This window comes from Mytilus edulis, chromosome 2 (genome assembly GCF_963676685.1).
Source record: "Mytilus edulis chromosome 2, xbMytEdul2.2, whole genome shotgun sequence".
NCBI classification, from domain to species: Eukaryota; Metazoa; Mollusca; class Bivalvia; order Mytilida; family Mytilidae; genus Mytilus; species Mytilus edulis.
Window position 1 is genome coordinate 72829670 of NC_092345.1, and position 24484 is coordinate 72854153.

Consider the following 24484-nt stretch of genomic DNA (forward strand, 5'->3'; position numbering starts at 1 on the left):
TACATATGTATATATGTAGTATAAAACAGGGAGCAGTTTTAACAGTATCTTGAGCAAATACTAGAAATATACAGAAGGATAAAAAGTCATATAATAAAGCAATTGTTGACTTTTGATATCAGTTGATACACCAAATACAAAAAATGTATGCCATTCACCCTTGCCCGTTGGCCTCAGTGAATATCTTATCCTTGGGATTTATAAAGCATTGTATCAACCTCATCAAAAGTCAATAATTGTATAATGTTAACCAGACACCTTGATATGCTAGAACAACTTACCATGAAATGGTGATGGGCACTTGTTAACAAAGGAAATAAACTGTTTGGCTGCTCCCAATACCTTGTCAGTGGCTGCCTGATGATTAAAGAAGTAGAAAAAATAATTGTAATTAATGACTAGCAAAGATTGTATTAGTTCAACATGTATATTTATTGACAGATTTTCATAAACTTAATCTGGATTTTTAATAGAAGTATTTCATCATGTCAAGTTCATTGGTGTAAAGATAAGAACAGGACAAAAAAATTTCTTCTGTTTTTGCATCTTAGTTGTACATGTTGTAATATTTTGAGTAGTTGCATGACATATGTACATGCTTCCTATTGTCTATAATTTGAATATCAGTATACATGCATGACAAGTAGACACAGTTTCTAACAAAAATTTAAGTGAAAAAAAAATAATCGATTTAATATTTTAATGCAAGTGTGCCACATTGTCATTTCTAAATTGGTTGATTTTAGGTTACATGAATCTGGTGGCATTGAAAAGACAATGTTATGGAAAAGCCCAATGTGTCGATTATAGTTTGTTGAGAGATTTCATTTGCTTTCAGCAGTTTATTCCTCTATTAAACCAGGTGATTTGACTTGTGCTGTTTAGTTTCAATTGCTGAATAGTGGGACAAGAGTGAAAAGAAAACCTGTAAATCAACCATAAAACATTTATGGCCAACTATTAAGAGTTGAATCAGCAAAATATTTGGTAGCAAACATACACCATTTATAATCTTAACAGCATATATGGCAACACACATAGACTAAGTGGTGAGGAAAACCAACAACACAAGGATTTTCTTGCAGAGAAATATCTTCTAGTGCTAAGCAAGATCAAGGAACTCTGCTATAAGATCCTTGTCAGAACCTAGATGGAGTTATCATATCTGAGTAGATGAACTCTTTGAGAGATTTTAATTATAAATCTTAGTGTTTTTCTTAAATTGCACTTTAAAAATTGTTTGATTGCACCAAGCATAAGTTTGATAATAGGTCAGATAGTTGACTGAATTGTTTAAGGAAAAAGAGAAAAAGAGTTGACTTTACAACCTTAGAACTGTTTATCTGTACTTTATGTGAAATTACTTTTCTACATCTACATAATACTTCTTAACTTCAATATGTTGAAGATTACAAGAAGGTACATACTACAATGTACTAGGGGGGGGATTTGAAATCTGAACACATTTACAAAAATTAAAATTTGTTAATTTTTTCAAATTTTGTTTTTGTATATATACATGTACCGTTAGATATGTTGATCTAGCAATGTATATGTGGTTTAGCACCAGACTTAATAATTTCAGATTAGTGTGTTGTTGATTTAAATGATTTTAGTTCACAAATATGTGATATGGTTTAGGTGTGGTAAATACTGAGTGAAACTAATTATTTTGTGCTTCAGCCTGATCTTGAGGGTTTGTTTTTGTTATACATCATTGTACATGTATATAAATACCATTTACATTTTTAGTGGTGATACACCTACATGTATGTTTTCACTTTTCTGGTTTTTTTTTAAAATGACAAAATTTTCTTTCTAACATTAGCATCTTTCAGTTCACTGTCTTCAATTAAAATATTTTCTATATAGTTCCAGTATGATGTTCTTAGCTTTTGTTTCACGTGATGTTTTGATGATTTGTTTTTTGATAATATCTGATTTATTCTCTGTTTTTTGTTGACTTAATTTTCGTATACAGTCCGTCTCCTTTTCTTCATAGTCTATTTATTTCTTTTTTTAACTAGCCAACGAATATTTTGTTTTAGATTCAATATTTTGGATGGAATATTTTTGTCTGTTATTTGGTGTATTTTGATTTTGATCAGCAGCCACTTTTCTTCTGTGGTGAAACTGTTGTAGGTGTCAGACCACCAATTACTCCCTCCAATTTAGAACGTATGTAAAAGTAGCCCTACTCTGACACAAAATAGTGCTTTTGATGTCCTTGTTTACTTAAACTAACCAACAAATTTGCAGAAATGAAACTTTTGGTGAAAGAGAAATATATCTAGACCATTTTGAGCCAAAATTTACTTGTCTATGAGTTTGCATTAAAAATTGAGGATTAATGCGCTTCATAGTATACTAATTTAAGATTTCCAGAAAACCAGGGTTTATTTTTGGAGTACCTCTGTTTTAAGGTCAGTTGTTTTGGTAGAAGGCTTAAAAGGTATGCTGAAAATTGGCATGTAGAAAGCTGATACATGTACAATTCAGGATATACCTGGTTTCTATGAAGTTAAACTTAAGGTAAAATTTTTAGAGAGCTGTGAAAATTTCAAAATTTGGTTGAACAGACATGACAGATAGGGATTTTTAATTGGTGGTTTGACACCTGTAGGTTAGTTTCAGAGAAAAGTATTCATCTTTGAAATTTTTCACTTCTGTGCCTAATTTTCCCAATCAACTTTTTTGTATTGACTTATTTTTCTTTGTCACAATTGTGTCTTAATTTTTCTACCCGTTGTTATGTTCATTTTTTGAAAAATAATGTCATGATCTGATGTGTTAACACTAAGTTAAGTGTTTCTGTTTTGTACTTGTAAGTGCAGGCTGCTTTCGATAAACAGACCTATTGTGTTTTCCTGTCTTGTTGGTATACATGGTATATTTTATGTACAACCTGTTCAAGATTATGGTCATTCATGACATAAAAAAAGTTAGCAGTAATTTTGGTGCATGACGATAACATGTACTACCCTCATATTAAGGTTCCTCATAACCTATGACTGTAGATATAATTTATTATTGGGACGAAGTCCCCTATAACAGTAGAAAATTCAATAAAAAAAAAAAAAAATCAGGGAAATCTGAAATTTTCATTGTACTATATAATGAACTCAAAATCTTTTAATTTTTTTATGTCATGTTTTGAATTCCCGCATCTGCGCAGCAATCTACAATTTACTTCCATTTTCCGGTCTCGTTTGTACATGTTGTATGAACATGATGAAACTTTGACTAAAATATATATATTTATCAGTCTAGTATAAAATAGGAAGGAACGCAATACCAATTTCATTTTTAATAATTCCTTGATATGAAAAAACGTTACCAACTTACCTGATGATAGGGTTTCTTTGTTTACATTGCATATGACATCATATCTTAAATAACGTCACAACTAAAATCCCTAACAGAACCAAATTAGAAACGTTAAGGTATTTCCGCTTCATTTTTTAACAAATATTTAAGTTACAAAAAAAATAATTCATACAGACTTCGTCCCCATTGACAGGTAATGCCTGCCTCATATTAATATGGATAGTCGACCTTCCAATGGATAGAAACGAGTGCCTGTGGAAAAACCAGATATAATCAAGGATTTGTATAGTAATCCTTGATATAATTTACTGTGTGTGTTTCCAAATTCTAGTTACTTTTAACTGAGACACTATATCAAGTCCCAAATTCAATAAATCTTTATTTTTTTGGTTGACTTCAAGAATAAATGAATGGAATTTGGTGTCTTTTGGTTTACATTTTTAAAATGAAATATTTGTAAACTCACCATGGTCTACTTTCTGTTTGTTTTAACCGTTTATGGTTTTGTTTTTATAATTTAAAATTAAAGCGCTCAGAAGATAAAGATTAAAGCATTTTTGTGTTTTTTGTTCCCATGCATTTTTGAAAATTCTGGAAATGGAACTTTCCCATTATTCTCTGTTATTTTACGGATTATTATCAGTTGTGACAACATCAAAAGACTGTTTCCCACCAGAATGTACGACAATCATACATTCAACACATTTATTGTCATTTACTAAATCTTCCTCTAGTTTCAGTTTTAATGATTTTGCAAATTTTATACAAAATGAAATATTTCAGTGACTATAGTATAATACAATATACATGTAACAAAACTACAATTTTATATAAGCAGTCATAAATTTTTAAGAACAATTTCCGCTTGGAATACACTACCAGACAATCATGTATGTGTCAAGTCAATAGAGTCTAGAGAGCTTAAAACTTTGGTTACTCTGAACACAGGGGCGCGTATCATACATTTTTCTTTGACATTAATGCCTTATACTGTCCCTGCAACATATTATATATGATATATGTGCATATTCCGATTCAGATCAGAAACAAAAATAAGCTTTACCCATAAAACTCTGTTTTATATTGTATTACTAAAGATCATGACTCCTCCAGGACTCGAAACGGAACCCTGGACCTCTGTTATAAGGTATTTCTCTAATTGGCTGAGCTAAAGAATTACCTCTTTAACTCAAAGCCTTACAGCTGGTTATAAAGTATCTACTACATGAACTAAAGGAAGCAATAACTTCACAATTTTATAATAATGCAAATTAACCTCTGAGCTAGCTAGTCCTGAGACTACTATAACACTATGTGTTAAAGTAGTCTCAGGCTAGCCTAAATAATTATGACGTCTTGAAAAGCTTTTATACTTTTTTGCTTTGACGCCTTTAATACAGCGATGTTACGTGTCAAAGCAACTAAATATAATAGCCTTTTAAGACATCTCAATTATTTGGACTTCCTCTGTCATGTCTGAGCAAAGTTAAAACTGCGTAAGTACAAAAAATGTAATAATATGAAATAAAGTCAAACACTCAAAGTCAATCCTACATTGTACATTTAGACTCTACATGATTTACATTGATTTAAGGATGTTCGCTGCTCAGTTTCAAAATAAATAACTTTTCATAAAACTAGTATGTACTGATAGGGAATAAATTGAGGAATCAAAAAAGAAAAAAAAATATAGGGGTCAATGTGCTTGTTTTTGAGATATTAGCCATTGTAATTTTGGCGGGAAAATGTTCTCTCTTGATTTTTCATAGCTTTATCATTGACCAGTTAAAGTTCTCAAATACTATTAAAAAATAAATAAAGTTTTATAAGACTTTTACAAATGACTTATAATTATACATGTAAAAGAATTATAAAAAGAAAAATGGGGGTTCATGGGGAAATTTTGTTAAGGCATTCAAATGGATAAAACTAGAGGATTCCGAAAATCTGACAAAAATTCAAAACATGACAAGCAGACATCCTTAAGGATTAGGTAATTAATAATATCAATAAAATTGAGAATGGAAATTAAAAATATCTCAAAGAGACAACAACCTGACCATAGAGCAGACAACAGCTGAAGGCCACCAAGCTAATGGGTCTTCAACACAGCGAGAAAATCTCACACCTGAAGGTGGGCCTCAGCTAGCCTTAATAAAACATATTATTTGTCAAACAGTAAAATATTTGTTATTTTATAATAATTTTGTTTCCATTTAGTGATTAATTGTAATGCTGGCATCTCTTTCCCACCTCTTAGAATAAAACTAACAAGACTAAGGTATTTGTAATTGAGTGTTACATTTTGTACATGTACATTTAGAAAGCTTTCCTTGTCTGTCTAAAGAAGCCCTGGCCTTATGAAGGACACATATATACAATGATCATGATGATATACATGTACCTTTAGCACAGTCTACAGCCACTTGACATTTATGTCCTTATTTAAGTTGGTAAAGAGTTAAACAAATCTTTAGGACTGGACCAATCTTGAATGGATAATTATAACTACATGTAAACAACCTGTATGTGTTATAAGTGTTAAGCACAGTAAAGCTTAAAGGGGCACTAGCTACAAGACAAAAAAATTAAAATAGGATTGTTTTGGTTCAATCATCAATAAAAGTGAAATAGTGAAATAATATTTAGTTTTAGCAGCAAGTACAGTACACACAGAGAGGACATAATCTCATACTCCCAGCACAGATTCTGGTGTACCACAGTGTCACATTGTGAAACACAGATTTCTCTCCCAAAAAACACCAAGTAATTACTCCCATCTGGGAGGGTTTTATGACCTGTTGATTGCAGGTAAAAGTAATAATAGTCAACAAAGCATGACTATGGTCTGACACTGACAGGTAAAAAATGTATGTTTCAATTTTGACAAAATAGGAGAGCTAAGAAACAATGAAGATTAATTATTCACTTGCAAATGAATAATTGGACCTCATTGAATTCGTAGTTATGTGAAATACAATTTAATCCCTTAGCTAGAGATGGATAACACATGAATCATGCATGGTCATTCTTTTAATGGAAAAGAATGTCGAACATGGAAAGTAAAACTAAGGGTAATCATTTTATTGACTGATTCGATCTACAAAAAATAATTTTTATGCATGTAAAAACAATGATTAACATATTTTTAATCTATAAATTATAGTCTAGTCTAGTATTATTATAAGGCATGTAAGGATATGAAATTAAATAGACCTAGACAAATCCCAATGTGGCATGAATTTGCTTAATCTATGTATATCTATATTGATGTTTTTATATATATATACCTTATATGGTTATCAGAGGTTTTATGAGGTCAACACAAAAGTTTATTAGATGGCGACTAGACTAAAATACACATAAAAAGAAGCTACATATTATCCCATGCTCTGTAAATTGTTTATTTCAGACTTACAATAATTTGAATAATTGTTTTACATTGTTATTCATCAAATATGTGAATTTGAGTCACATCGGAACACATGAATTTGACAGCTAGTGCACCTTTAAAGAATATATCACTTGCAAATCGAATCAATTGAAATAGACTCTGAAGTGTTTAAAAAGTGTCCAAAATCTTTCGTTAGATGAACCTGAAATTTGAGGCCAAAATCGGCCCTTACTGGACTTACTCCTTTATGATTTTAAAAAGACTAACCTGCATGCTTAATTTATGTACATTGTATCTGGAACAGCCATTTACAGACAATGTATAAATGATGACGCTTTTCAATATAATAAGTTAACATACTATTTACAAAGATATTCTATCATGTCTATACATCATTATTTTTTCAGGCTTTATCATAAGTAAAGATGCACAAACAAGTACCATCTCAGTGAAAAATTCATCCTGGACAGTATTTTGTTATGAGGGAAAACCAGAAAGCCCTTTCTTGCTATGGTCTAATCCTGTGGTAATTATATATGTTAGACTATTATTTTTCATGTCTGCAACAGTCAGGGTCATACTCATACAAGTGTCGAGTCGACTCGTTTATTTACTAATCTATGACAGGTCAATATATTTTGTTCACTTACAATGTACCATGCTTACTGTAAATTCACAAATTATTGCTTGCATTTATTATTGCATTTTTGTCATTTTGTTCACATTATTCGTAAATATATATTAATATCATGACTTAAAAAAACACCACTCCACTCCTCTTAACATATCTTTAAAAAACAAAGATTGAACAACATAGCCCATGTATGAACTCAAGGGGTGTTTCAGAACGATTGTTTTTTTTTATAATACCTACTGACACCTTCCTTTGATAAATTTCATTTCATAATCTTGGTTTGACTTTTGTAGTTAAAATTATCTACAAGCAATGGAACTGCAGAATCTTTCCAGTTTATATGTGCTGAAAGTCCTGACCAGGTGGAGGAAAAGAAAGAAAGCGCTATGCAGTTACCCCAAATCTTACAGAACCTTAGGTTTATGTTCAACGTGGAACTGAAGGACATGTCATTTTCACCTTTCAACCAGAGCTGTATTGGTATCCATAGCAATCAACAATACACTGCTGATTTTAAGTATAAAAGTAGGTTTTTGGGAATTCCATTTGGATATAGGTTTATTGTGACATTCTTCTTTGATTTTGCGGAGAGGACATACTCACCATTTAAATACAACTGTATTGGTATTCATGGTAAACAACAATATGATGTGTTCTTTGTAAATAAGAGTAAGTGAAATTTATGTTGTAATAATTGAGTCTCACAAATTTTCCTTAGAAGCTGGTAGCTGAGTAAATGACCTTGTTCTTCCCAAAAGACAATGTTCACTTTAGGCAAAATACGGCCATGATTTATCAACTTTATCATAACATTTCAAAATGGATGTAATTTAGTTCTTAAAAGGATATATATAGTTCTTTTTTTGCTCCAAAATCAGCACATTTTGGATATAAATAATTTTCAAAATACGATGATTTTGTGCATTTTTTGGACTTATAGCTTGGGGAAATCCTTGGCCACAAACCAGGATCCAAAAAGTTCTGTAACTAAGACTTGCCAATGATAATATTGAATTCGTTGACACAAACACTTTCTGGATCTTGGGTGGCAGCCAAAGTTAATTATGCTAAAATCTTAAAAATAATTTTAAAATTTGACAATATTACAACTCAAATAAATCCTAAATTAAAATATTGTTTGTTTGCCCTTTTCCGACCCTATGTTTTGAAACAGGGTAGGTAGGTAGGTAAAATATTTTATTTTTCTTTCCCAAAAAATAACTTAGCTCGGTACATTTTTGTCATGGATAGGCAGGTAGGTATAATATTTTATTTTATAGATACAAAATCTGCATGATGTCATTTTTGTCTGTATTGCTTTTGTTTAAGTAGGCTTTTGCTAATAAGGACTATTAGTATAATGAAATTAACTGTACCAATTTTCTTGCACCAGATGCGCATTTCGACAATACATGTCTCTTCAGTGATGCTCGTGACCAAAATCCTTCTATGACTATTAGTATAATAGTCCCAAGTTTTGAAGAAGAAAAAAATCATGTAGAATGTAAAGTTAATTCATATGCACTACAATTTTTTTTCAAATATCAAAATATAGGGCTATGGGGCATATTTTAAACGTTTGCATACCTGGAATTTTTAAGAGTTTTTACTTGTACTAATATTCTGTACTATGTACCTTGTACGCTTACCTATAGACCTAAAGTTTCTCTGTAAGAGATAACTTTGTCCTGGTAAAATATGTCCGGGCAGATATACATTGTACATTACAAGTAGAAAAAGTCGCTAGAGTGTTTAAATTTTCGTGTGTGCCTGTGTTTTCAATAAAAATGCTACAAGACTTGAAACTCAATTGACTTTGTCACATATTTTATATCGCATTTATAAATGATCTGTATGGAAAAACTTGGCGATTTTACTGCCAAATATTCTCTCCTTTACAGACCTTTGGTTCATGTCAGATATAAATCAGAATATAACAATGCTGGTCTAAGGCATCGTTAACATAATCATCATAATCTATGGACCACCAAAGGCCATCCCTAAATGGGATACAAAGTCTGTGTACAAAATATTTTGTAAAAACGTTGATAATTTAGTATTGGACGAACTTTTTTTTTAATGAACCCTGCTCTTCAAGTATAAAGATACAGAGTAACGTTCATTAAATCATGATTTCAAAGCTTTCAACATCGATTTCAAACAAATGCTTTGAAACTCCAAATGCAAGTGTTCATTTATGTCAAACGCTCACGTGATACCAAACGGACTAGCCCTTATACGGGAAAGATAAAACCCGAGAAATTGGTAAAAATGTTTTGAGCGGGAAATACAAAGATAAGAATTTTGGTAGGAACAAAAAATAAAATAAAATAAAATCTTGCTTGTAAACACAAATAAAAGATTTTCAGGCGGAACGAATTTATAGGGTCGATTGGTAAAGGGCAAACAAACAATATTTTAATTTAAGCCTAAAGCATACTTAAAACATGCTTAAAATGCCAATAATTCATAATTTTAACATGAGGTGCCAAAATGATGTCATTTTGTATTGTAATATCATAATAATTTATATGTAAAACTAGTAGTATTATGACCAAAAAAAACAATCAAAATCATGGGGCCAATTTTAACCCTTCTTTAACAAACACCTTTGTCTACTTTTTGTGGCTTATAAAAATTATTCATGAAAACTTTGCATCTAAAGTACACTTCTATTTTTTCTGCTCATTTGTTATTGTTTGCACAATGATATTGAAAAAAAAACGAAGATGATATTTCTACCAATCAACGAGAGTTAATTTGAGAATCATATGAAGCAATTAATAACCATATATCTTGAATGTTCAGGAAAACACTAAAATGTTACATTTATTTTGAATATTGGTTAATTATTTGATAATCCTAGGGATAAATTATTTCCTGAATTTAAATTAGCTTCTATAAAATATGTGAAGATCACTTTAGGAAACAATATTCTAAAAATAATATTGTAAATATATGATTTAAGTAAATATAAAAAAACCTGCTTTGGAAACTGTTCAAATAAAAGTAAAATTATTTTTCATTTTCATACCAGGAATAGAGTTATGGTATGTGGCTTACCTGTTTCTTGGATTGTTAATCTTTTTGTATGCCAGACACCTTAGCCAGTAAGTATGTAAAAAAAATAAGAAGATGAGGTAGCATTACCAATTCATAATGAGACAACTCTCCACGAGAGTCAAAATGACATAGAATGTGATATCGACAGGTCATTTCTCCCGGCTTTCAACAATGAGCAAAACCCATACCACATAGTCATCTATAAAAGGCCTGGAAATGACAGATGTGTATAATTTAAAATGATAAAATTAATGGCTTGATTTATGTACAAAAAAATGAACAAAAAACAAATATGATTTACAGCAACAAAAGACAATCACTGTATTACAGGCTTATGACTTGGGACCAACACGTACAGAATGTTGCAAGGTTATACAAGTTTATGGATGCCAAACCCTCCCACAAAGTGGAACAGCAGTTTTACAGCACAACATATGAACATATATAAAAGTCAATTGAAAAGGTCTTAAAAATCTTAAAATTGAGAATGGAAATGGGGCATGTGTCAAAGAGACAACTACCTGACCATCTAACAGACAACAGCAGAAGGTCACCAATAGGTCTTCAATGCAGCGAGAAATTCCAACACCCAGAGGCGTCCTTCAGCTGGCCCCTAAATAAATATATATACTTGTTCAGTGATAATGAACGCCATACTAAACTCCAAATTATACACAAGAAACTAAAGTTAAAAATAATACAAGACTTACAAAGGCCAGAGGCTCCTGACTTTAGTATATTAATTATTTTGTTCATAAGCATTTATTGTAATTTAATCATCAATTGAACATGAATATATTCTGTTTTTTTCACACTTTTAATTTCACTTCTAGCATGTCTAGATTATTATATAAAATTACTATCTAGTCAGCCCCAAAAGGCCACTGTGTGCTATTTGCTATTTATAGCACTGGTATCTTGATTATCACAGCATATTCAATGTAACAGTTAGATTGATTTGAGTACTGAAATATGGTTTTCTGCACGTGTCCAGCTAAATAAAAGACTTAATCTTAGGTCCAGGGGTAGTCTATCAGATAGATTTTATAAACTTTACATAACTACATTATGTGTAATCTCCTGTGCTTTATATTAGACCCTTATCACCAATTTTCAAAACATATTTTAGGCACTGCCTTTAACTTAGTTTTATTTTGAAAGAGGGACGAAAGATACCAAAGGGACAGTCAAACTCATAAATTTAAAACAAACTGACAACGCCATGGCTAAAAATGAAAAAAGACAAACAAACAACAGCACACATGACACAACATAGAAAACTAAAGAATAAACAACACGAACCCCACCAAAAAACTAAGGGTGATCTCAGGTGCTCTGGAAGGGTAAGCAGATCCTGCTCCACATGTGGCACCCGTCGTGTTGCTTATGTGATAACAAATCTGGTAAATAGTCTAATTCGGTAGGTCACATTCATGAAAGGGAAGGGGATTGTAGTTACGACGTAAGGAACATATCCGATATCATTTGTGAAACGGTTATTCCATAACGGTCAACCAACTCGTGATGGCGTCCGTAAAATTTACGAAGGGATGATTTCAACTTCACCATTTTGAAGCTATCCAAACATGAAAAGTACAGATTTGAAGAAGAAAAAAAACTTTTTTCTCTCAATTATAATTTGCTCCGTTTGCTATAGGAAACATCTTGATTGTTTGTTATGACAACTATTGATCCTTGATGTTTATTTTGAAAAGACTGATTATGTTTTCATATTATCATGATTATTATTTCAGGAATGTTAATTTACAATACGGATCTGGTGTATCACTTGGTATTATAGCATCTTTACTCATTCTGATGATAATTCTCCACAGAGTTTTTCCACAGGTAATGATTTCTCTATTGATGTTATTTGACAGTTGTACATAGACCAGTCTAGACAGAGTAAGTTTGGAAGCCTGTCATTGTATGCATACAACATATTGGGTGCGGGATTTTCTCGCTACATTGAAGACCCATTGGTGGCTTTCGGCTGTTGACTGCTCTATGGTCGGGTTGTTGTCTCTTTGACACATTCCCGATTTCCTTTCTCAATTTTATAAGCTAATAATTTTGTCTTATTGTAAATATTATATGTGTCATAAAAATACTGACCTGAATATGAATGTAATATTTGTTTCTTTGTATTGAACATTCTGGATCAATGTATAACAGCTAGAAAAACTGTAAGCAAAGTTGACAGAACCTTAGGCCTTTCTTCTCCAACTTGAATAGCTTTTGCAATGTCCATGTTTGCAATGGGATACCCAAAAGCAGTCTGTGCCAAACTGTTTTAGAGTTTGTCTGACCGATTGATTTTTTTGTCTGACATTTTGTCGGTCAGACAGAGTTTTGGGATACACTGCAAAAGTGATTCCAAACCCTTACCATGCAGGGACCGTAATATTAAAATCTCACAGATAATTCTGTTATTTAGCTCTAATGACTCTCCAAACATTTAGACTCTAATAATGGAGATGATAATGGAATCAATTAAAATTAAAAACCAATTGTTCAGAGAACAATTGAAGGTCTTTCCACCAGTTAATATCTATTTTGATATTAAAATATAAAAAATCAGTCTAAAATGTCAGTTCATTTGGCTTTATGATGTTTAGATATGAATTTAAAGCAAAGGTCAAAATCTAGAACGTCAAATTAACCTATGACCTTGACCTCAATTTCAAGTTCACAAACTGAGGATCTCAAATCAAAAGATCCTAGGTCTCTAATATGTATGGTTAATAAGTTATATCACTTTACACATAATTATGATAGGGGCGAAAACTCCCATTCATTGTTTACGCACCCTTTCAACTAAAATTATTTAGTTACCACATGTCGCAACTAACAATTTATACAAAATAATTTGTCAATATCTTATAAGGTTAATGAAAATGAGTGAAAATAAGACAAATTCAAAAATTAGAATATGACCTTGACCTTTGACCTTGACCTAATTTTCATTTTTTTGGACCAAGGACCTCAAATCAAAAGATCCTAGGTCTCTATCACTTATGGTTTTCCAGTTTAAAATACATTTCAAAATTTCAAATACAAAAGGGGAAATAACTCTCATATGGAGCGTTCATATTGCTTTGGTCGAAATTGGACAAATATTTATCGCAAGAAAAAATTTAGGCGGAAGAAAAAAAAAATAATCAGAAGAAAAACAATAGGTCTTTCCACAGAAAAGTGGAAAGACCTAATTATCTAGGTATTAAAATTAAAAGCTTAATAATAAAATGTAACTTACTTTCATTTGTGATAATATATATATATATCGTCAATGGCAGTCAGCAGGGTTTAAGAACCTCAGTTGTTCGTCCTGTTAGTCAAATGCGTTTTGTTAAAATGTATTTTTTCACATTTTTGGTCTTTTGGAAAATGTTGTTTGTGCTGTAATTTGTTACATGCACACATATAAAATTTGTGGTTTTTATTCAACGCAATCAGAGGTTTGAACGTTGTTTTCAATTTAGACTTGTATATATATATATATGTATAAAAGTCTATAAAAACGACCAACCAGCAAATTTACTATGTACCGGATCGTCTAGAATAGGCGATACTATGCAGATAAGGAAAAAATTATATCAGTCTAAAGATTTGCACAACGGTACTGATATAAGATGTTATAATACGAAAATGTTGTTATTAAATCGTGGTCAATCGACCAAAACTTACCTGTATTATTACTGATCTATTTTTACACCTTATACATTATGTATCAGTATTGTTAAAACTTGTGACACTTGAAGAAGGCCATTTGTTGAGCCGAAATATTCGTCAGCACGATTTAATAACAACATTTTCGTATTATAACATCTTATATCAGTACCGTTGTGCAAATCTTTAGACTGATATATATATATATATATATATATATATATATATATATATATATATATATGTACATGTACATAAAAAGGCAGGTCTTTTTCTATTTGATAGAATATAACCAACATGACAGTTGTAAGTAAATGTAACATTTCTTCAAAAACACGAAAGGTGAATCAATATAATATCGTGCACTTACAAGAGCACTGTCAAAAAATCCTTGGGAGAACACTGTAAAGAGGTCAACTATACAACATTAAATAAATGTTGTGCAGCCTCGCCACAATCAGATGTACATTTTGTGTTTCAGATGAAGTCAAAAATGAATATCACATCAGGAAAAAACCCTTTTAATATTTTGGTACAGAAATGGTTCAAATTATGAAAAATAGCTGTCATAAGGCTAACACTTGAAGCATCTATATAATTACATGCAGTTTTTAGAAGAAATATTAATTTTTTTATTAGAAAAAAAACAGTGTAATTTTCTTCAATGGTTACCTTCAAGACATGGACAGCAGTTTCAGATTTTGGGCCAATGACAAAGACAACAAAATATGTTTAGAATTATTAAATATTAAACATTTTAATTGGGAAAAAGATGACAAAAACATGTTTAACTCACAATTATTTCAAACAACAGTTGCTGTCTTTATTCATTACTCTGATCTGATTAAACTATATCTAAACTTATCTATGAATAACAAAACTTCAAAAAAAAAAAAAATAAATAAACACTTTCTTTTGGTGTATAGAACATTAAAATTACTTGATGCATATTCTTACAATAACATGAATAAACATTCAAACTTAGCAATACAATTTTTATGTTTTGTTTAACAATCAAACTATGATTAAAACTTAATTTTGACATAGTTGAATGCATTTGACCAAAATATAATAAAATTGATATATAGCAGTTTGACAAATACTTATTTTGATATAACAATACAATGTGATTAAAATATTTAGCTGATTTTACAGAGTTATCTCCCTGTAGTGTTAGGTACCACCTTCAGTGCATTAAAAAAAAATTGTTTAACTTCAGATTAAAAGTTAACCATTAAATTTTAAGCTATGTTTTTGAATTATTGGAAAATATTAAAATGTACCTATGATTCGTTACATATCTCAAAATTTTATTGATTAAACAAAAATGAAAACACATTCTTTCAACTGAAATTCATAAATCTGACTGTTTAACAATTAAACTATCATTAAAACTTAATTTTGACATAATTGAATGTGTTCTCTTGAAAAAAAGAACATACATTTTATCTATCAAATGAAGCTGAACTCAAGGAAATTGGAAACAAATACTATGTGGTAATGTCTACGGACAAGACAAATATGAATAATCAAAAGAAATAATTGTGATTATATTTATGTTGATATTACTGAGTTTTAATTTGTACAAAGAGCTTTCATCACCTATAATCTAGATTTAAGTTCAAAAGTAGACTAATAATTGAATTTAATACTTGTCATTTACAAGTGTCTTATCTGTAGACACTTCCTCATCTGCTGGTAATCCTGAAACTTCACTTTGCCTTATATCCAACTTGGATGGCATATGTCTCAAGGTAGGGTACTGCAATATTAATATATGTAGTTGTTGGTAATTTATATACAAGAAGAGAAAACAAAACACATAATAGCATAAATGTCATTTATTTTTCACTTTTATCACTACAATGAACAAGATGAAAACAAAAATACAAAACTGCATAACGAACCCATAATATTCCACTTTTTATCATAACTTTGTAAACCCTGAAGATTATTCATTGCAACAACCTGCAAAAGAAAGATGAATAAATTATCTATAACAGTGAACCAATAATGTACGTTGGTACAAATTAGGTTCACTTTATATTAATTATCAATTGATAAAAACTGTCATTTTAAATGAAACAAGTGACATGAAATTTTCTCCATTTTTATCGTGTATTTTAGTGGGTTTTTTTTTTCAGACAGTCACACAAATAAATGATATTTGATATGCATTGTGTCAATCTCTATATTCTCTTCTTCAGTTCAAAAATGCAGTGTAACCTGCCTATTTTATGTCAATAAATACGTTACCATCATAAATTCTGAGTGCATCCATCTGCGCATGTCTGACAGGCGGAAAACCCCAAAATAAAAATATCATCCAATGAGAAGAGGGATGACCAGTGCCCGTATAACCATGCCTTTATATCATCCATTTAATTTCCGCCTGCGCATCAAGACACACATATTTTTGTATTAGTACATAACTTACAGAGAAGACTGAAGTTTTTTGTTTTTTCTATATTGAATATTGTAGGTATCCCCATACCATTATTTATTTGACATTTTTTGTTATTATATTGTTGTTATAAGTGTTTAACTTCATACTTATTTAATTATGGAGTTTAATGCTCCCAGTCCTTACGAGGCCATTACAGGTAATGATGTTTTCTTAGACGGTTCATTACCCTTTCCTGCGACCGTAACAGCGGTAGGGCAGGGAACCCCTCCTATTAGTAGTCAACTAACCGACGTTTTTACTTCGGTGACTACTAAGACCGGTCAACAGACCCTGCATGCAGGTTCTGTCGGTTATGATGGAGGTGTCCCTACCACTGCTACGGTTACACACACTTTTTCTAGGCCAGTTGACACCACAGGGTCCTTTTCATCTTACCCTGGTATCTCTATGGGTTTGAACTTACCTGGTTCTAGAGCACCAGCGTCCTATTGTGGCTTAACTTTACCGGCTTCGGCTAGTAATGCCATGTCATGGTCTAGACCTCCTTGGTCTCAGGGTTATCCTTATTCAGGCTTTTCTGGTCAGGGTTTTCATGGTCAAGGGTTTCCTGGTCAAGGTTTTCCTAATCAGGTTTTTCCTAGTCAGCCCTTTCCAGGTTTCTGGCCTTATTGTGGACCAACACCAGTTATTGTTCCACAGAGTACTACTCCTAATCTATCAGTTCCTGCTCCTCCTGTAGCAGTGTCTAGTAGGGGTAGTAGTATATCTGTACCTGCTGCTCTGCCTACCTCTTCTGTTGGGCATCAGTCTAATCAGGTAGCTAACTCTGGCCCCTCCTTAGATGGGTTCAAGAGTATTTTGGATGATTTTCGTCAATCTATTTCTTCGGAATTGACTTCCTTCTCCAATCGCCTGTGTACACTAGAGAACATTGCCAATAAGTCAAGTTCTCCAGTGATTTCACTCCGTCCAGATCATGACATTGGAAGTGACCTGGAAGACAGTGATGAGGAGGAACGTTTTTCAGTTGCCCCAGGCAGCCAAGAAGAAGGGTTTACTTCGGATGAAGATGACAACTCAGTTCAGGTTTCTCAGATTGTTTCGCAACCTTCTGTTCCTGTCTTTATCTTCATCTGTAATTGGTCAGTCTTCTACCAATTCTGGTAAAGAACCAGAGACTGAAGATGCCCCTTCCTCCTTGAAGGATCTCAGAGATTCTGTTTATACTATCATGAGAGATGTCAACAAGGTGCCTTTTCAGTCACCTCCCAGACCCAAGAAACTAACCTCCACTTTTGAGGCTTCATGTGGTCTGCCTGTAGATGATAATAAATCTCATAGTAGTTTTCCACAGTCTAATCATATGTCCAACTCTTTGCAGATCATTAATGATGGGATTGTGTCTAATGAGTCCCAATTTTCCCAGGTTAGTGGTTTCGGTCTGGCCTCATTCTCTGAGCAGTTCCGCTCTAAGGATTATGAAATTTTTGACTCTACTTTGGGCAAACTAGTACCCAAATGTGACAAAGTGTTATCAACTTCTATTTCTTCTAAACCCGCCGATGGACTGCGTCTTACTCAGTCTGTTTGGTCTAAAACAGAGAATCTTCTTAGAAACGCTTCTCATGTTCTAGGCACTGCTGAACATTTCTTATCAGCAGTTGCCCCAGTTCTTAAAGACTCTTCTCTTCCACCAGAGTTCAAACCTTTCCTATTACAGGTAGACAAGGCTTTGGGTGCCTCTCAATTGCTGATTATGGGTTCCATCGCCAACTGCACCTTATCCAAAAGATCTGAAATTTTGGAGAAGGCAAAGGTGTCAGATAATCTTAAGGATGCTTTAATCAAGTCTCCTTTGGATGAGAAGATATTTGGGTTACCACTTGATGAGGTACAGAAACATCTCAATCAAACTCCAGTCCCAGTGAAGGTAAATGTATCTGTTTCGGGAAATAATTCTAAGCGAGGTAGTTATTCCTTTGCTGGAGGCTCATCTTATAATTCTCAGGAGAAGAGGAGGAAAATCACTAATGATGGAGGTAATAAACCTAAGAAATCTTCAATCCCTAGGTCTAAACCTAACAGTTTTAAGAGAGGTGGCAAGAGGGCCAATCCCTCTTCCTAGGAAGTTGCCCCCTCGTACGTTACTGTCAGAACCCAATCCAGAGATGTACTACAAAACTCCTCTTTCTCAATTACCAGTAGGGGGGAGGTTAACTCATTTTCTAAAAAAATGGATAAGTATTACCTCAGATTGTTGGGTTCTGTCAGTAATTCGAGGGGGATTGACTCTTCAATTCAAAGAACAACCACCTCTTTCACCTGTTCCTATCCCACTGTCCAGTACTCAAGATCCACAGAAATTTCTTCTTCTGTCAACAGAAGTAGAGACTCTTTTGACAAAGAGGGCAGTGGAGGAAGTCCCTGTATCTTCAATAGATCCAGGTTTCTATTCTCGTCTCTTCCTTGTATCGAAGAAGACCGGAGGAATGAGACCGGTCATCGACTTGTCTATCCTCAACTCTTATATGATTATTCCCCATTTCAAAATGGAGACCAATCGTTCAATAAGAGCTTCTATTCTTCCAGGTATGTGGACAACATCCCTGGACCTGACGGACGCCTATTTTCATGTCCCAGTTTGCCATTCATACCGCAAATTCCTTCGGTTTGTTTGGAACAAAAGGGTTTACCAGTTCAGGGCTCTCCCTTTTGGTCTGTCAACTGCACCACTAGCTTTCACCAAACTTATGCAGGTAGCAATTGCTCACCTTCATTCACAGGCTATTCAGATTCATTCTTACCTGGACGACTCACTGATCAAGGAACTTTCTCCCGAGAAACTCTATCTCAATACAGATGTAGTCATCAGATTGCTGCTCTCTCTGGGGTTTCTCATTTCTTGGAAAAAGTCGGACCTCATTCCGTCTCAGGACTTTATTTTCCTAGGCGAACATTACCTTACTCATCAGTGCATAGTTCGACCTCCTCAGGAAAAGTTTCAGAATCTTTGTTCAAAAATTCATCTGTTTCTGTCTCAAAAAACAGTCACTGCTCGCCAGTTTTCACAACTGCTAGGTCTCTTAAATTCTCTAGCCGATGTTGTTCCACTTGGTCGCCTTCACATTCGACCTCTTCAATTTTATCTACACCAACATTGGCTCCCAGCTACACAGAATTGGGAGTTTCCAGTTCCAATCATTCATCAGGAATTGTGTCCTCATTTGGTTTGGTGGACTTCTCAAGCAAACGTTTTGAGAGGCCAACTTCTGTCCTCTCCAGTCCCAAATCAGACTCTGTTCACAGATGCCTCCAACCTCGGTTGGGGAGCTTATATGGAAGGTCTTTCAGTGTCAGGAGTGTGGACTCCAGATCTTTTGAAGGAACACATCAACATACTAGAAATGAAGGCAGTGCTTCTTGCCCTGTCTCATTTTCAGTCCCTACTGCAGAACAAATCTCTGGTTCTAGCAACGGACAACACCACTGTGGTGGCTTATTTGCGAAACCAAGGGGGAACTCATTGTTACGAGCTGTATCTTTTAGCAAGAGAAATCCTTCTTCTTTGCAATCAACTTCATCTACAGATTGTAGTTCGTCATGTCCCAGGGAAACTCAATGTGTTAGCAGATGCTCTGTCAAGAACACTTACTCCAGTCAATACAGAGTGGGAACTTCTACAATCAGTATTTCAGGCAATAACACTTCAGTGGGGGTCTCCCCATGTAGACCTGTTTGCAACGAGCCTCAATTACAAAATTCAAGTGTTCATGTCTCCTGTACCAGATCCGAAAGCTTACGCAGTGGACTGCATGAGTGTTCCTTGGGACGGGATGTTCGCTTATGCTTTCCCACCGTTCAGATTTCTGTCACAAGTTCTTCGGAAGATCTCAGCAGAGCAAGGGTTGATCATTCTTATTGCTCCAGCTTGGCCCAAACAAGCCTGGTTTCCAGATCTTCTTCATCTATCCTGTGCTCGTCCACTGGTTCTACCAGTACGACACAATCTTTTGTCCCAGTTCAAGGGCAAGATACTTCATCCCAATCCAGAGAAGCTACATCTGTTCGCGTGGCTTCTCTCAGGGATAGCTTCAAGGAGAGAGGTTTTTCTGAATGCGCAGCCAGACATCTCTCCAGGGCAGTCAGAGATTCCACTAACATCGTCTATGATGCCAAGTGGACTATCTTCAGTAGTTGGTGTAGTGGGAAGGAAATTGATCCTTTCCAAATTTCTGTACAACAACTAGCAGACTTTCTGATCCACCTTTTTGAAGAGAAAGGATTATCTCCCTCTACTATTAAAGGCTATAGATCAGCTATTTCTAGGACGATTCTACTGTCTGGAGGTCCAGACTTTGGTAATGATGAATTCATTTCTCTTTTAGTTAAGAATTTCACTCTTGAACGCCCTAGACAGAGAGTTTTAATCCCGTCTTTGAATTTGAGTCTTGTTTTATCAGCTTTAAAAAACCATCCTTTTGAACCTGCGGAAAAGGTTGAAATCAAGTTTTTGTCGTATAAGTGTTGTTTCCTTCTTGCCTTAGCTTCTGGTAGAAGAAGAAGTGAAATTCATGCTTTTTCCACTGCTGACTACTGCCTTCGTTTTAATAGGGATAAGTCATCTGTTACCCTATTAACGGATCCAGCTTTTTTAGCCAAAAATCAAATTCCTGGTAGAGGTTCAGAACCGATAGTGATTCCAGCCCTTCCTGTTGATTCAAGTTCTAAAGTACTTTGTCCTATCCGAGTCTTACTTTTATATCTTCAGAGAACTCAAAGTCTCCGCACCTCCTCAAATTCCAGGTTATTTATTCCTATTAACAAAGGAAAACAAGATTTGTCTGTTAAAACCATTTCATCTTGGATCTGTAAAACTATTCAATTAGCTTACAGTTTTTCTAATGAAGAACTTCTGAATAGTATGCATATTAAAGCCCATGATGTTAGAGCTATTTCTACCTCCTGGGCTCTGTTTAATAATGCTTCTTTAGAGGAAGTCTTATCTGCAGGTTTCTGGAGAACTGAAAATTCTTTCATTTCTCATTATCTGCAGTCTTTAGCTACTCAAGCTCAGAGTTTGTACTCCTTAGGACCTTTAGTTTCCGCACAAAGAGTTGTTTTTCCTCCTGCATCTTCTGGTTCAGGGGATTCAGCTTTGTGTTAGATTCTATATTTCACTCAGAATTTATGATGGTAACGTATTTATTGACATAAAATTGTACATTTTTAAAGTAAAATGAGATTTTATTAAATAAATACTTACCATCATAAATTAAAGGTCCCTCCCAACCTCCCCTTCATCCCCTGTTTTTTTCCTATGGCTTCATGCTTATGTTGGAAAATTAAATGGATGATATAAAGGCATGGTTATACGGGCACTGGTCATCCCTCTTCTCATTGGATGATATTTTTATTTTGGGGTTTTCCGCCTGTCAGACTTGCGCAGATGGATGCACTCAGAATTTATGATGGTAAGTATTTATTTAATAAAATCTCATTTTACTTTAAAAATGTACAAATCAGACACCTGAGTATTCCAACATTCTGCTTTAATCAACACATTATCATAGTCTCAATATATGCCTATCCTTGCAGAAAAAACATGAGTATTCAGACACCCTGCTTCATCTGAAATATTTTGTTGGATAACACAGGTTACACTGTAATATTTAAATTAAGTCCATCTTCATGTCTATAACATAGACCTAATATGAAATGTACATCTGATTGTGGCTAGACCTGATGTTTATACATGTTGCATCAACCTTAAGCTATTTATTGTCATGTTTCTCAGGTTTAGTGTTCATTTTTAGCTCCTATATGAGCTCCAAAAATTAATCAGATAAAACTGTTTTTTTTTGGAGGGGTCGGCTTCCTTTTGATGTCTGACACAAGCAGTTCAGAAGCCTGAAACTTCCATACTGTCATCTGGGGGCAGAAACTGATCTTGCTATTATTGAAATATGCCTAGGAAATTACTACTTCCAGCTGCATGTCTAGTTTAAGTCAAAAATAGGAAAAATTGGGAAATTTCCGCCGTAGTGGGGGGGGGGGGGGGGGGGGGGAGGGGGTGTCATTAAGTTTACCCTTGTCCATTTGTAGGTACCAGTCTTGTATTACAACTCCAGTTTCTGGTGCATGTCAAAACATGAATGGAAATAAAATAGTCCCTTTTTTCTGGACTAAATTTTTTCTGTTTGATTAAAAGTTTATGCTGAATTGAAACATATATATATATATTCGTTCATTGTTTAATCATACGTTTTTTGATTGAGTTAAGTCTGCCAATTGATATTTTATCGTATGTTTTTCTTTGTTGTGATGTTATGCTATTGTTTCAGAAAAGGGGAGAAGGTTTGGATCCATTAAAACTTTTAATCCCGCTGCAAATGTTTGCACCTGTCCTAAGTCAGGAATCTGATGTACAGTAGTTGTCGTTTGTTTATGTAATATATACGTGTTTCTCGTTTCTCGTTTTGTTTATATAGATTAGACCGTTGGTTTTCCCGTTTGAATGGTTTTACACTAGTAATTTTGGGGCCCTTTATAGCTTGTTGTTTGGTGTGAGCCAAAGCTCCGTGTTGAAGACCGTACTTTAACCTATAATGGTTTACTTTTTAAATTGTTATTTGTATGGAGAGTTGTCTCATTGGCACTCACACCACATCTTCCTATATCTATTTATATATTTTAAAAAAATCTTGCATCTTTTCGGGGATATCAATCCTGGAAAGTGGAAGGATAACATGTTTATTGGAAGTGGTGCTGCCTAGTAAAAACAGCAAACAGAAAGTATAAAAAAAATAGTTTTGACTTCAGGGTTACGTTACATTTTATTCTTCTTGGCATTACCCTCTTTTCCACTGATTAAATCACAATTTCACATGTATGAACATATTTTTTTCGAGTCTGCAACTTTTGTTGCAGAAAGCTCGACATAGGGATAGTGATCTGGTGGCGGCGGCTACGGCGGCGGCGTTAGCTCACTTCTTAAAAGCTTTATATTTTAGAAGGTGGAAGACCTGGATGATTCTTAAGTGTACATGTCTAGCAGGCAGATGTCATGTGACCTTGACCTCATTTTCATGGTTCAGTGGTCAAAGTTAAGTTTTTGAGTTTTGGTCTTTTTATCTAATGTTATATGCCATAGGCCAACTATATTTGGTGTATGGAAATATTTTATGATCTTTATGTCAGTCGAGCAGGTTTTATTTAACCGTGACCTCATTTTCACGGTTCATTGCACAGTGTTAAGTTTTTATGTTTTGGTCTATTTTTCTTAAACTATTAGTAATGTGTCAACTATATATGTTGTATAGAAGCATTGTTAGCTGTACCTGTCTGCCTGGCATGGTTCATCTGACCTGGACCTCTTTTTCAAGGTTCATTGGTCTTTGTTTAGTTATCTTGGTTAATGTTAAGTTTATGTGACAGTTGTAATAAAGCTTAGCTTTATACTTAGGACTATCAACATAATATCAAGGATTACTATAGAAGGCAAGACATTTCAGCGTGTGCACTCTTGTTTTTCTATGTAGCATTTTTTATTTGTTTATTTTCAAAGACCAGCTGTTTTGCATGTAAGTCTATAGAAAAGTCAATTACATAACTGCAACCTGTATGTCCGTACATCCCAAAGATAGTTTCCGTTCCCTTACTTTAGATTATCTCCATCAAATGTTATGAAAATTATACACAATTCTTTATACCACAAAATACAGATCAAGTTTGAAATTTGGTGGTGTCACTTTAACCGTTCTAGAGTTATGCTTCTTTACAAATGAAACCAGATGCTCCGCAGGGCACAGCTTTATATGACTGCAGAGGTCGATCCCTAAACAGTTGGGTCAAGTATGGACACAACATTCAAGCTGGATACAGATCTGAATTTGGATTGTGATTAAATAGTTGACACAGCATAAGTTTCTGACACAGAATGAATGTGATCTAATGAACTTAATTTTTTTTTTTTTTTGCTTTTTCAAGAGCA

General features: G+C 33.7%; 2 protein-coding genes across 4 annotated transcripts in view; one reads left to right on the top strand and one right to left on the bottom strand.

Annotated features, from left to right (window-relative positions):
* The window catches only part of LOC139512884 (aspartyl aminopeptidase-like), a 17528-nt gene extending 13522 nt beyond the window's left edge, over positions 1 to 4006 (bottom strand). For both annotated transcript variants that reach the window (XR_011662356.1, XM_071300828.1), the window contains exons 1-2: positions 3794 to 4006; positions 282 to 357 (exon numbers count right to left, since the gene is read on the bottom strand). Coding sequence is in view for 1 of the 2 variants with exons in the window: in XM_071300828.1 (XP_071156929.1) it covers positions 282 to 357; positions 3794 to 3796 (79 nt within the window). In the remaining variant the exon portion in view is untranslated. The remainder of the gene's footprint in view (positions 1 to 281; positions 358 to 3793) is intronic.
* Positions 3858 to 24484, top strand: part of LOC139512882 (nuclear envelope integral membrane protein 1-like) — a 26416-nt gene continuing 5789 nt past the window's right edge. Inside the window, exons 1-5 of one of the 2 annotated variants that reach the window (XM_071300826.1) lie at positions 3858 to 4006; positions 7129 to 7247; positions 7649 to 8024; positions 10393 to 10465; positions 12173 to 12266. In XM_071300826.1, coding sequence (XP_071156927.1) covers positions 3925 to 4006; positions 7129 to 7247; positions 7649 to 8024; positions 10393 to 10465; positions 12173 to 12266 — 744 coding nt within the window. In that variant the 5' untranslated portion in view covers positions 3858 to 3924. The remainder of the gene's footprint in view (positions 4007 to 7128; positions 7248 to 7648; positions 8025 to 10392; positions 10466 to 12172; positions 12267 to 24484) is intronic. The other variant, XM_071300827.1, reaches the window with a different exon arrangement.